Source organism: Tenebrio molitor, chromosome 7, assembly GCF_963966145.1.
Source record: "Tenebrio molitor chromosome 7, icTenMoli1.1, whole genome shotgun sequence".
In the NCBI taxonomy this organism is placed as follows: domain Eukaryota; kingdom Metazoa; phylum Arthropoda; class Insecta; order Coleoptera; family Tenebrionidae; genus Tenebrio; species Tenebrio molitor.
In genome coordinates this window covers 19,950,198-19,965,052 of record NC_091052.1, presented here as the reverse complement: position 1 = coordinate 19,965,052, position 14,855 = coordinate 19,950,198, and the positions used below count along the sequence as shown (strand labels likewise).

The following is a 14,855-nucleotide window of genomic DNA, read 5'->3' as shown; positions in this document are numbered from 1 at the left end:
GTTATGAGTCCTCTGTTGGTGACGTTTTTTCTTGCATCGTTATGCAGGCAACGTTTCGGCACATGTGCTTTGAAACGCCAACCTTCCTGAATGCAAATTCACCGTAATCGCTTGATGGTTAACAAAATGGTCATGTCTACGGTCATCTGATTCTGTTGCTCAAGCAAACTAGATTTTCAATCGTTTTCTCGTGTGATTCACAGGCATGTGTGTTGGTTTTTGATTATCATCAAAACAGTCGATTGTATTTTTAGAATGCGTAGGTAAATTACCGACTATTCATTTAAATTTCTCCGTAGAGCCCATTGTGAACGCACCACTCATCAGTCTGCACACTAAAAACACAAACAACCCAAAAAGTAAGGTTAGATTTAAACAGCTGATTCGTGATGCGTTCACAATCGACTCTTCAACGCCAACTTTGAGGAGAAATTTAAGTGAACACCAGATACAACTTTTTAACTGCGTTTTTGATCGGCGCGATTCTTACTCTTGCGTAATGGTATTTACGGTACAATGTTTCATAGCTACATTTCTGTAGCATGTTGAGGTTAAGTTTCAATTGAATTGTTCATTGACCTGAAGTACATGTAGGTATGTTGGATTTGCATAATCCTTTATTCTTTTGTTTATGTACCTGCGGTACAATTAAATAGAAAGTCTCCTCTGATATGTGATAAAGTATTTTTTTTACAAAAGCGTAAAATTATCTTTTTCCAGAGATTGTATTTTCTGTGAGCCCGAACAGGAGCAGGAGTTTATGCTATGAACATTTTATTCTAGAGTGAATAAACCAACTTTTCAAGAGAAACACATGCTTTCGCTGTTTAATAAAAAAAAAGTACACATCGTACGCAATTGAATTAAAGCCAAAAACACCAAATAGACTGCCAAAGTGTACAATAAAGACAACTGTATTTCATTTTCAAGTTTAATTTGGTTTTCTGACCATCAACAAAACTAAACCAAAACATCTATACAAGTACGAAAAAGAATGAATGTTACAAGAATTAATTCAGGCACTCCTTGTAATCTACAAGGATTGAAAAAGAAATAAAAATTAACCAACATAATAACGGACGGGAAAACCAACATGTATAGAACGAATACAAATGAGATATAAATTACTAGTTTGAAGAAAATCCACTTCCATCAGAAGAAAGGGATGTCAGTTCATTTTCTCCATGAAATTAAGTCGAATCTTTACTGCCAGTTCACAATATTCCTCCTCCTCGTATAAATTATCTAATTTATTTATTTAACATTGTAGGTTACCTTGCTGTACCCCTGAAACCTACGTTATTTTTTTTTATATTGTTACTTCACACCGAAACATAAATTAGCTGCAAAAATGCATTTTAAGGGTTGCACTCATTCCCTGCAAATAGGGGCTTTTTGTATTTATGCTCTCAAAAACTAAAAGTGATGGCGAAAAAGTTTCAATGCCAAAAATTTTGATTTTTCTTACACTCTGCAGCAGTGTGTAAATGAAAAATGAAAAAATAGGCTGCTTTCAAGACAAGATTACAAATGTATTGTCTACTATCAACCACCTTACACGCTGTTTGTATGCCAGTTAATTTTATTCTTTTATTAATTTCTTAATTTTTCATTTTAACTGATTATAGAACTATAGGTTTGCCAAAGAAATCTTCTGTGGGCGAGTCTTCTAACTTCTAACCCAAAACATTGTTTCACTTTTCACTATCATTATCTAAGTAAAATCTCTAGAATGAACAAATAGCATTTCCAGCTTTCTTCCTTGTACATTTTTTAACTCCTAAAACATTTGGAAAGCATAATATGCGGCAACTTGTAATCTTGAAATTAACTTATAACAGTGTTAACGAAAAGTTTTAAATACTGTCCAGTATCTACGACTTCCTTTAATCACCTAAAATATTTTTGTAAACTACTTTACAGTCTAGTGACACTTGGAGATTATCTTCACAAATTTTTATTTCCGGAACAGATCGTCACATTAAGTTTTTCAATAATTTGCTGATATGCTAATGGATTCATTTCATTAAACTAGCGAAACTGTCTTTGGTGTCAACAGTTTTCTTAAGTACTTTACATTCGGACCCGAATCTTCAAAATGTCATACATAATACATGTATCTACAAGAGCGGTCTGAAATGTTATAAACCTAACACAGAACCAAGTATTTTTTCGAGCAAATTTATTTTTATTTATCGACATAGTCTCTTTTTAAGCCCATGCACTTTTTCCCGCGATGATCTGGCCTCTTTAACCCTTCCAAATAGTAATTGCCATCTTTCTCTCCAAAATAGACACCCACAGATCCGATAAACTCCTCATCCCATAAAAATGTCTGCCCTCCGAGCCAAACTTTGAACTTAGGAAATAGAGAAAACTCGCTCGGAGCCAGATCTGGTGAATATGGTGGATGGTCAATCAATTCGAACTGTAATTCGTGAATTTTGGCCATAGCGACTGCCGAGATGTGAACAGAGGCGTTGTCTTGGTGCAACAAAACTTTTCCTTCTTCAAATGCGGTCTTTTTGTCGCAATTTCTGCTTTCAACTTATCGAATGATGATCCGTAATAAACCCCCGACTTTGATTTACCTTTTTCAAAATAGTCGATGAGCAAAATTTCATCACTATCCCAAAAACCAGTCGCCATCGCCTTCCCGGCCGATGAAACCGTTTTCGCCTTTTTGCTGTTGTTTCATCGACAGTTATGAATCGTCGCAAAAAATCCGACTCGTTTCGCTTAAACCGCTCCAAAAGAGCCTTTGACATGTTCATTCGAATTCGTTTTTGATTCCAAATGAGTAACGTGCGGATACCTTTCGCATGTCTAACTCTTCACTTAGTACTTTGATATGCCCAAAACTTCCGCTGTCTCTCTAACCTTGATTCGGTGGTCATCTAATACCATTTGTTGAAGTTTTTTGATGTTATCGGTGGTGGTCGCAGTTATTGGACGTCCCGATTACTCATCATCAAACACGCTGGTACGACCATGTTTAAATTCGGCTGTCCAACTCGGCTTTCATTTGCGTAGGCGTATTGCCTTTCAAATGTAAGAATTTAATCACTGCACGATATTCAATTTTCTCCATTTTACCAAAAACACTGACACGGACCGGCACAAAACATTCTCACGCAACAATGAAGCGTCCAAAATGGCGGAAATTTTTTAGGTGTTTGTCAAAGCCTATACGATTGTAGTACTGGAATTGTTTTGACGAGTACCTAACGTCAGCTTCTTGTTGATTTCAGACCATCCTCGGACATGTGTATTTTGTGATTTCCAAAAGGCGTAAGTAGGTACAACAGATTTTATAGAAGTTTTAGTTGCATCGTTGACGTTCAATAAATCCACTGAAAGTCAAGGAGTGCAACTTTTCGTCAGGAAAACCTCTTTTCTGATAACAACACTTACACGGTCAAAATATGTTACAATATAGGAATTAAACCAACAGCCAATCTGTCCGTACCTTTAATTGTCATCCTTTAATAAACATCCATCAATTGAGTTCTTTTTTTATAAGAAAATATTACAACCTCTTTATTATGACGCTAACAGTTGGAGTTGTATCGGGTGTTTATTTAAACTTATCTTCAAAATAGGCGTTGAAGAGTCGATTGTGAACGCACCACGGATTACGGATTAGCTGTTTTAATCTAACCTCACTTTTTGTGTTGTTTGTGTTTTTACTCTACAGACAGATGAGTAGTGCGTTCACAATCGACTTTAATAAACTTAAATGAACACCCGATAGTTGGACGTTATTAATTAATGATCGTTACACTTTAACAGCCATATCAACAGTACAAAACGTAAACTCCAAACAATGGCTAACACTGAACACCGTCATTGTAATATGAACACACTCCGTACACCAAACAATTACATATACATATTCATTATTGATGTTTATACCATAGATCTCATAAAATTGTCAGTCAAATGACCGTTTAATTAATAAAATGCATATTTCAGTTCAACGATTTATTCTTTTGCTAATCATAGATTAATGAATAAAGATAAAAACAAATGCCAAAAATTCAGTTCTGTAAATTTAAAATGAATACTCGTAATTTCCATCTGATTATTGATTATTGCGGATTATGCAGTTTAAAATCGTTCCCTGCATCCATATTGACAAATACAAATAAGCTACAAACAAACGCAAGAAAATGGAGCGTGGCAAATATTTCAAACGTGTTGTTGACAATCATAAAATAGAATAATATAATAACACTGTGAAAACGTTAAATAATTGCATCTCGTACATTTGTAACATGCAACAATTTATCAAAAAAGGAAAAAAAAGATTTCCCCACAAACAGTGCAGTGTCTGAGACAAATACATATTATTGCTTTAAACAATCGCAACTGTCCGCTTATGTTTGTTTATACATAAAATTGCCAAAGGTCGTGCTATAATAATCCAATAACCATCTTAACAGTCAAGTAAAAGACGAGATTAGGCTTGATGAGATAACTGTACCTGAACCGCAGACATTGGCATTCAGGCAGGTTTTTTTTTTATTGGTATTGCGAGAACTGCCGAGCAACTGGAGTATGGTGAAAGTAGCATGTAAAAAATTACGTGAAGAATTATGAAGAAATCTTCAACTCCTTAACTGTTGTATTATTAAGATAATTGAAATAATGATTATTATCACTTTGAAGATTTTATTTTTTCCATGCAGAAGTAATTATCTTGAATCTAGATTCTGAAGCCGAATGCCCCTCGGACAGCTTAATAAACCTGCCAGTTCCGAGTTTGACGTGGTAAGGTCGGTGCATCAAGAGATAGGGTAAAAGAGCAACAAGTCGAAGGAATCTCGATGGCACCTGCGGTGGGACGGGCGCGGGTAGACGCTCGGAATGCCAACAAGTAACATAGCAGTCACCAGAGTGGATCAGCGACCAACTGACCGGTCAACGGGACTGGCACATCTTCGATACGCAAATGATCATAGTGAAGACGTTTTATACCCCATCATCTAAGGCGACTTCCTGTTGCTGCTGGAATGGAATGCATCAACCAAGAGGAAATCGCCTTGTACCACAACCTCAAAGTCACGCTGCAATTGTTACAGAAGCCAAGGTCGAACCTTAGATCGAGTCGGCTCGATATTAAAAAAATATCTACTCCGACGATCGCTTTCATTAAATTTTTCTTTAAAAAAAAATAGCTCGACGTAAACTACGAACTACGAAAATGGGGAAGTGTGACGTCGCAACACGAATATTTCTGAGATGACGAAACCGACCTCCCAAGATTTATGGTGCATTCATGATATGTAAAACAGATTCCACGCCGAAGTATAACCTGTTTTTATTACTGACATAAAAGGGACTTCCGGGATATTGGACTCCGTGACGTTACAGAGGTGGATGAGTCGATAAGTCAATAATGAGACGAAAAAATAAATATGAACAAACTTTGCCTTGTCGGAAGAGTTCAGTCAGTTGCTTTATACAGATTATTTTTAAAGTTGAAAACATACAAATAAAATCTGTCAAATTTTGTGATACTCAAATTACTAATGGAACTAGTATTGAAGAATTCCTCTTGCATTTTGAAGATAGGACCAAGGTAGGGGCATCTACAACAGCAAAAAAGGTATCGATGACGCCATTGAAAGAAAGCTACGAACACAACGTAGCCTGTGGCATTTAGATTTTTAAATAACTTCTTAATACCCACTGTTAGGCCCCTACTGCGAGGCTCTACATCTTTAGGTATTGTACCACAACTAGTAATGTCATACTTGAGAGAGTAAATTTGCTCGTCTTATAAAAACAAATAGATTTGAATGTTTCTCAATTATTATCGGAAACTAAATAATTGTAAACATTCTGAGTAGTTGTGTCCGTTCTGATAAAGAATGGAAAAGTGCAGAAGAAGACGTCAAATTAAAACATACAAATCTGTTCACTAGTTTGTTCAAAAAAATTAATTTGATTCACGAGTTTATTATGTTAGTGTTCTTAAAAATATTGTTGCTAAGAACGACGAATAAAACGAGAGGCCAGAGCAATTTTTATAGTTACTCGTATTTCTTTGCTGTAGACAAATTCCCGTTGCAACAACTAACCCCAGAGTTCAACTGCAACTCATATTAGGTACACTAAAAAAAGACATGAAACAAGCGTTCAACTTGAATTAACAACTTTCAACCGACATTTTACTCAATGAAACTCAACTAGATTTCATGATAACAATTGTAGCTTAAATTGGCAATTGTGCTTAAATTGAAAACCGTTAATTTAACAATGAATGATTTTTTATGTAACATTTGTCAAATTTTAATCTTGCATTAAACAGTGATTCTTTTTTATTATTGCCTACACAAAGCCTTTTTGAAACAGATACCCAATTTTTATTTATTATTAACTGTCACTTCTGACATTAATGGCGTTTCATTCGAGCTTTTCAATCCAGTTTTCATTTTATTACAGTTAATAAACACCAAAAATCTGTCTTTTTCAATACAAATTGCAAATACGTCCGGTTCTAGAGTTAAACAAAATTTGTAAGAGTAGGATGTAGCGATCAACCTAACCTGAAAATGTGACATTAAGAATTTGTCGAATTTATTCTACATATTATAAAGCGGCACATTCAAAGCTTGACAAGTTTTCATAGCTAGCTGGACCAGACAATCATTTATAAATACCTCGTGTAATGATATATTTAATAATATAATCTAATTATACCTATAATCCTTTTACTTATTTATTAAAAGAATGCTTCTCACCCTTGAAATTCACTTCTCATGAACACAATAATTCATCAGATAATTCAAAATAACAAGTTTAACTATTCAGCATCAAAAATAAATTAACAACGTCGAACTTCCATAAATTCCATCTGCAAATTTAATTTCGCAGTTAGTTATGATTTGTGCACTGCCTGCAGACAATTTTTTATTAACATTCAGAAGCTCGATGTATAATTTACCCAATTCACACTAAACAATTGGCTAATCATTAATAATTAAATTAATATTCTTTCTGACAGTTTTCAAATGTAATCTACAAAAGTTAGTTATTAAACAATTTGGACAAGATCATTTATTATGATTAATTACATCTACCATCATCACAGCTAAAATTAAATGATAGATTTAAAAAAATTAATAAACTACAATTCAAAATTTAAACAAATACAGGGTTATTAATCGTAGTTCCCGCAATAATGTAATGTTATGCAACACAAAATACAGTTTAAAACAGCGTCGAGATTTAATTTTAAATAATTTATATGTATGTATTTTAATTATTATCCATGATGACATCATTGCCAGTCATTTTAGAGTCTGACATAATAAAAAAATTAGTTGGTACGTCAGTTTTGACGCGATTTTATCATATATTCAAACAATGAAAAAACAGACATGATTCTGATCTTTGGCGAGTGCTGTTCAAGCTGCACATGTTTACCCTCAAAGATACCCAAATAGGCATATTTCTAAAGCTTGTTTAACACGATGCTAAAATTTGTTAGAAAATGAGAGAGACCCTCGATCAGGACCAATGAACGATCAGGATCATAATCTGTCTTTGTCAGATCCTGATCGTTCATTGGTCCTCTCTCATTAACAAATTTTCTACAAAATTTAGCATCGTGTCATACAGCCTTTAGGTTTTTGTCTAACGTTGATTTGTTCTAATATTCCTTCTTATAACCTTACATGGAGAGTATGGGCCAGTTTACAGAAGCGAAATTAAATTAATCATAATCAAATGCGAAATTAACTGAACACGTGATCAGATTGAACCAATCGAAATCGGATTCATGAGTTAATCGCGCATTAAAATTTAATTCGAATTAAATATTTAATTCTCTTTCTATAAACTGGCCCTAAGACTTTTAAATGAAATTACTTTGATTCCTTATTTGTAAAACGTTAAACGTTGTCTCTAACAATTTAAGCTTTTGGTATTTTGTGTTGCGTAACATTAAATTTTCGCGGGAACTCTACGGGGAATAACATTATTTTTGACATTTACACAATTAGTACAGATTTGCAGTGTACAACACAAGTTCAACTTAACAGAAAACTTCTTGGTCGCTTCGACGAGGCAAAGCATTCCATAATAAATCAACTCGGTATGGTTTATACAAAAACCTTTAGGATAAATTGTTATCCTCATGATTTTCTTTCGTTATGTACAAATGTCCGCTATTAATTAACAAAGTAGGTGCGGTCACAACACATAACCGCGTGTAAAGACACTCACAGCAATAACGTAATCATTTCTGGTGACAGGGCATATGCCATTTTTGCCCATTACCTCACTCCTAACTATGCGTGCAATAATTATTTAGTTCTACTTCTTTAATACGAACAAAGAGTTGCATTGCGAAACAGACAAGCAGAATCTCTACATGAATCATATACGCGACACAATTTTCGATTTTAATAAAATAACGCAAGATTTAATTTTGCGATACGAAATTTGCCATAACGCTTGTGCAACTTGTCAACAGATGTTTACAAAGAAATGCAGTTGTAAATACCACAGATTACTTTGACTCGTTGCACTAGTTTTTGTATTTACAATTTTGTCCTTTAAATATGAGTGTCTTCGGTTGAGTAACATCGAAATATCGAAAATATTCCTGCCGGAGCTTGCCAAATACTTAAATTACCGAATCTTGGTCAGACTTTGTATGCAGGCTCGAATTTTATTTTTAAAACTTTGTATGATTTATGTAATGTACAGCAGAGGTTTATGTAATCAAATTGCAAACGAGAATTGGGTTAAAATGAAGCAAAACATCCACAGAATTGAGAATTTCATTCCATTCTGCGTACATTTTCGTTATGTACCTACATATTGAACGGTGAAATATTTATACAGAAAATCTTATTATTAGACAAGAAATTTATTGATGAAATTAAAATTTTACGATGACTTGTATTGGTAGGTCTGCAATTTTTATTACCTGATGGCACAGCTATGCCATTAACACGCATAAATACAAGAAACATGAAAACTGGTTGTAGTTGTCACTGCATTCTGGTAGGTCTAGAAACATATTGTGAAATGGTGAGTTTATCTACTGGCTCATTAAAAATAACAATGTTATCGGTACGATTAGAAATAAATTATTGTCACAGAAAGATAAATGCTAATTTTTACTTATTTTTAAAAATATGTACATACCTCCTGATTTCACTGCTAAAAAATTAAACTACATACAATATTTTCAACGAAATGTAGGGTTTAGTCAGAATATTCGAACTACAACTGCAACAAAAACTCTTCTTAAAAAATTCATACTTATACCCAATCTAAATTTTATTCTTTAATAAACTTTATTATAACCACTAAACTAATTTATGAGCAAATTTGTAGCTTAGTACCCAAAATGTAGCTGAAAATTGTATATCTACATTGATGTTGATTACATTTATTGAGACAACTCAATTTATTGTAAAAAAACTGTATTATTTGTTATTCAAATACATAATATGTAGCTACGTAAACATATCGGGTGTTCATTTAAACTTATCCTCAAAGTTGGCGTTGAAGAGTCGATTGTGAACGCACCACTCGTCAGGTATTCAAACCGTGGAGGAAGAAAAGACTGGAGATGGCACTAATTCAAATAAGTGTACCGGCCCGCGAAAACTACAGAGTCATAAAGGGTTTCTGAATATAGACGCTAGGCCAATTGCTTCCTTCGCCTTCCTTCCAGGCGCATTGTGCTTCTTTATCTAGCGCATTGTGGACTGGGTCATAAAAGGTTGTTGCACGTGCTTTTAGAGGGTTCGGACTTTTAACATGGGAAGCATAGGAAATGCCATCTCCAGTCTTTTCTCCCTCCACGATTCAAACAACGCAAAAAGTGTGGTTAGATTTAAACAGCTGATCCATAATCTGTAATTCATGGTGCGTTAACAATCGACTCTTCAACGCCTACTTTGAGGATACATTTAAATGAACACCCGATACATATACACAAACATTTACAATACAATTTAGAAAAAATCGAATCATCTTATAAGGACTTATGTACATCCTTACACTTAAAATCCATTCTCTAAATTTTTGATCGCACACTGCTATGCAATAAAATGGCAAAAAGACCTGCCAAATGTAAGCTATTTGTGAGGCAAAGGAATTTGGTGCAATTTTCCTTAAAAAACGATAAAACACTCTGCTTTCTCATGTTTTATTAATATTGGCTATAGCTATCGTCCGAAAAAAATCAAAATGACCATTTATTGAATTCGCGATGAGACTAGGCGTAAATGGTTTTAAATAAAGTGAAAAAATATACAATCTCCACTCTACAAAAATTTTTAAGCTTGCTTTAATCAACATTTAATTTTCTATTTTCAAATGCAATATTTATACTCCTGTTGAACGCTTAACAAACACACATGCAGCTCTTTTTTAATAAATCACAGGAAAAAAATTAAAAGTGCATTTCACTGCAAGGCAAGTGGCCAAGTTGTTGTTCGATGGCCAAAACCAAAAATGAATCGATTACAAACAACGGACATTTTTAAAGGTTCAGTTACACCTAAAAACAATTTTTAACTTTAGCTGAATAGAAAAATTACAAATACAGCGCATACAGAGATAATTTTCGCATTATCTGAAATAAATTTTAAAATACATATGTACAATCGCGGCCATCCAAAAGTGAACGATAGCTTGCGAAAATTTCCGTATTTTTCGTTAGATTAAATCAGGCTGTATTCATTAGCGTTCGTGCAGCAGGCGTTACTATTTTAATAATAAATAATTTTTAAGAAAAATGAGAGTGAGAAGTAATTAATACATTATTAAAGTGAAACTAAACTTTAGTAAAGAAACCTTTCCAACACCTATTCGCATTGGCCTCTCAAGCCTGTTTTTTTGCCAACCCCTCTTTATATTGACGATGCAAGTCTTACTGCAATGTAATTCTCTCGCCACAACTGCCAACGACCAATTTTCTTCTAGCTTTGCAATAGCCCTAGCTGTCTGCATCGGAGTGAGATGTGGCATTTAAAAAAAAATAGTTTCAATAATTTTTTTATCGCTAGTGTCAAACTTTGGCATTTTAGGACGCCTATGATTTAAAGTAAAAATCAAACTATAAAAAAAAAACGTTCACTTTTGGATGGCCGCGATAGTACTTGTAAACTACGATTTCTGAATGTCAAACCATTATCAAGAATAGAATTTTTTGTCAAATAAGGTACGAGCCCAAATGAATTTTAGTTGAGTAAATCTGTTCCTTCAAAAAATAACAATTCTTTTCAAATATGATTCTAAAGCATTGAGAAGATAATGCTCGCAGTGGCAGATGATCCACTAAAACAAGTGAGGAAACCATCTCTAAAGTCCCACACTATGGCATAGTTCGTTAGATAGCTGAACCAGAATATCAATCAGATCTTGCATAGGGAGCCGACATGGGTGTCAGCTTTCAGCAAGATGAGTGCTACCTTTGCTGCCTGTTTATCATGTTCAATTCCAAATCGCAAAGGGGAATTTGGAGTGATTTACAAGATTGAATCGACTTCTTGACTATTTGTAACCAAGAAGATAAGAAAACTTACAAAAACAAACTTCGAATGACACAACGATCCTGCCCACACAATTTATCGTGACAAAATTAATACGTTTTTCTTTTTTTAAATTAAAAATTTTACAATTGAAAAAGTGATTACAACAACATAAGTACAAAGTATCTATAAAAGAACGTATATCAAGAATCCTGTGGAATTTTGCGGCTCTATAATTTTATTTTGTCGAACTATGCCGAGCTGTTAAAGCTGTCAAATCAGATGTCAACAGTCAAATGTCAAATTATTAAATCTTAGCGTCAGTTGTGACTTCGACGTCTTAGTTGTTTTGCTTGTGATTTTCTTCAGTTTTTCTATATTCTAATTACTTTTCATCTTACAACAGTCTTTATTAAAAACCTGTCATTACTGGACTTATATACATAACCTCTGTTTTTCTATTTGGTACCACAATATGCTACAGAGCCGCAAAAATTAAATATATGTATACGAATTCCACAGGACTCTTGATATACCTACATTCTTTTATAGACACTTTAAATATCATAAAGAACTGTTCTATAACATCGATGGACCAGATCAATGCCTTACAGATTATATATTTTGGCAAAATGTTTATCACTGAATCAAAGTACGAATTTTTCAAACTGCCCCTGTATATTTACTTTACTGGTTTATTGCAACCTCTGGGTAATAAATATAGATAAAAATAAAACTGAATTTTTAAGGTGTGACTGAAAGTTACATTTCTACATTGTTTTGTTCCACATTCTAAATAACTATTTTGAGGAACCTGATGCACCATTTGCATTGATTTGCATCTAAATACGCAAATAATGTTTTTGAACAAACTAAATTATTTAACTTCCATATTATATTCAAATAATAGGGTGAATTATGACCAAATAATTCATTTTCATATCAGTTAAGTCAAAATAATGAAAGACACATACTTGGAGATGTGATGTACCGATTTTTCTTGAACGTTTTCAACAGGATTTTGTCCGTAATATTAATTAGATGACTCAATACAACAGAACGTCAAATACGACATTTAGAAGGTCGACTGTGAACATCTCTGCAAATATGTATTAGAAATCTGGATAATTTAGGAACAATTACAGTTTCAAAAGTGAGATCTATTATCTCAAAGTCTGCTTCATCGTTCGATGTGTTTAAAGTTAAGTCGAGATTTTCTGCTTCTCTTCACCTTCCGCTGTACGCTTGCTTAATCATCCAAAGTTCGTTCTGCGTAACCACGCGAATTCTAATCACCACCCATTCGCCCGATAGATTCACGATAACCAACCAAATTTTCAGTGATATCAAATAACCTGTAAATAAAACACGAAATCTTATCTAACAGGTGAGCTATTATCCAATGAAATTCCTGAAGGGGTGCATAATGAATAACAATGGAGTTCAGGTATAGATTTGGCCCCAACCTGTTGCTTACACCGGTTGCGCCCATGCAATGCGAAGGGTTAGTGTTTCACGTGGTACTGAAAATTCCTTTGAGTAATGGATAAAAATGTAACAAACGTTACTAACATTTACCGTACGCCCACGCAAGTTATAAAAAAAACTTCTAATATTGACAGCTCTAACGAAATGACATCACTGTCAGTAATTTGTTGCTATACGACGGATAAAAATGGCCAATGACAAATCGCCGGCGGTCTGATTAAAAAGTTCGTCTTTTTTGACAGTTCGAATTGTTCGATGTAGAACAAATGAATTCAGTTTTTCGGTCCACGGTGTAGCGATCAAGTTTGAAAACATCTCGGAAACCGTCTCAACACCCGGAGTTACCTACATACCGAAGCAGCGAACGTATTAAAGCCACGCCTGCCGTTCATAAAGGTTGACCGAGACAACACTTTGGAATTTCGCGATTTTTTTCGCCGGATTTTTCGGTGAATTTCCACCCTCGTCGTGCAGATGGGACGGGTGAACGATCACTGGCGGAGCGTCTGGGTCAACAATACGTCATGACCTATCACATGTTAGCGATATATGCCGTAAGTCGGCGAAAAAACCGAAAATCGTCCAGCCGCCGCTCCCACCGGGTGAAAAATTCGCGAAAATTCGCACAGGGGCAAAAGAAAAAACTCACCTTCGTCCAAAAGACGCTCGACGTGAATAAACACATTAGGAAAGGCTGCTAGTTGTTTCCTATCTTTGAGTAACTGTGCTAAATAGTCCGCTATGCTTTGCGTCGAAGCATTCGTTGTATCACACATTTTGATTAACAAAATGTCCACGGGAACACGTTATTTTCAAACTTTTGTTTACTGAATCGTTATCATCGACTTTTAATACGATCTTCCACTACGCACAGCAAACTTAGACTGAGATGGTAGCTGTAGCTGGCGCTGATGGAAAGTTGAACAAGAGACCGTCGGGGTGATGTGCGCCTGCGTAACAGGAAAGTCGCCTCTGCGCAGTTTGAATTGGCCTTATAAGGGGCGCCGAAGTTTTTCGGATTTAATTTAATCTCTTCTTGGGTTTTGTTGTCGAAGCGCCGCAACGGGATGGACACATTTCGGAAACTGCCCTCTTCATTTACGATCGACTGAATATGTCTGCACACAGTGAAAATCGCATGTGTGGTAAACAACATCGATCTTAAAGATTTAGGAATGTTTGTTTTTTATTTTCATAAAATACAACCGTAGAATTACCAATATACGTTCCATTGTAAATTGATAATTAACCATAAAATAAACAATGAATAATGATGTTTAAATTTTGGTACTTACTTATGGTTCTTGACCTTGAAAGGATTTTGTCACCGGTCGTAAATAATTATTGCAAAACTGTTTGATTAAATTTAATCAAAACAAAACATTTATTCAAGCAGCAAGACTCATATGTATTATGCATTCTCAAATTCGAGTGATTACTTTTTTAATACAAAAATATTTATTATTTTTCTTGTAGCGGAGATGCTGGGGGCATCTAGTTTCAGATTAACAAAACATGAACGAAATTAACCAAAAAGATTTCAGTAAGAGATTAAAGTCCTTGTTCTCACACATTTCAAATGATATAACATTATAAGTAGTTTCATGTTATCATTCGCTATCTTCTTCCCGACACCTCTTCGAGTTATTGAGGGGATTAATCGGAAGTGAGATAACATTTAATTTTTTGAAGCTAAAAAATAAACAAATAGACTTTACAACTTGCGAATAAAATGTAAGATGTGAATTACATGTACATATCAAAAATGTACATCTATATGTAGATATAATGTAATACTGAACATACTCCCTAGTAAATGTATTCGTAGACACTTATTCACCAAATGACGCAAGAACCAACATT

General features: G+C 34.4%; 1 protein-coding gene and 1 long non-coding RNA gene across 5 annotated transcripts in view; both read right to left on the bottom strand.

Moving 5' to 3' along the window:
• Positions 1-13,898, bottom strand: part of how (protein held out wings) — a 47,874-nt gene extending 33,976 nt beyond the window's left edge. For 2 of the 4 annotated variants that reach the window (XM_069055080.1, XM_069055081.1), the window contains exon 1: positions 13,642-13,898. In XM_069055080.1, coding sequence (XP_068911181.1) covers positions 13,642-13,768 — 127 coding nt within the window. In that variant the 5' untranslated portion in view covers positions 13,769-13,898. The remainder of the gene's footprint in view (positions 1-13,641) is intronic. The other 2 variants (XM_069055083.1, XM_069055082.1) reach the window with 2 other exon arrangements.
• Positions 11,236-13,631, bottom strand: LOC138136031 (uncharacterized). Its single transcript, XR_011161151.1, has 3 exons — positions 13,077-13,631; positions 12,971-13,027; positions 11,236-12,859 (listed from the first exon to the last, which is right to left on the bottom strand). It is a non-coding gene; the product is annotated as an uncharacterized lncRNA (long non-coding RNA).
• Positions 13,899-14,855: the final 957 nt, after the last annotated feature.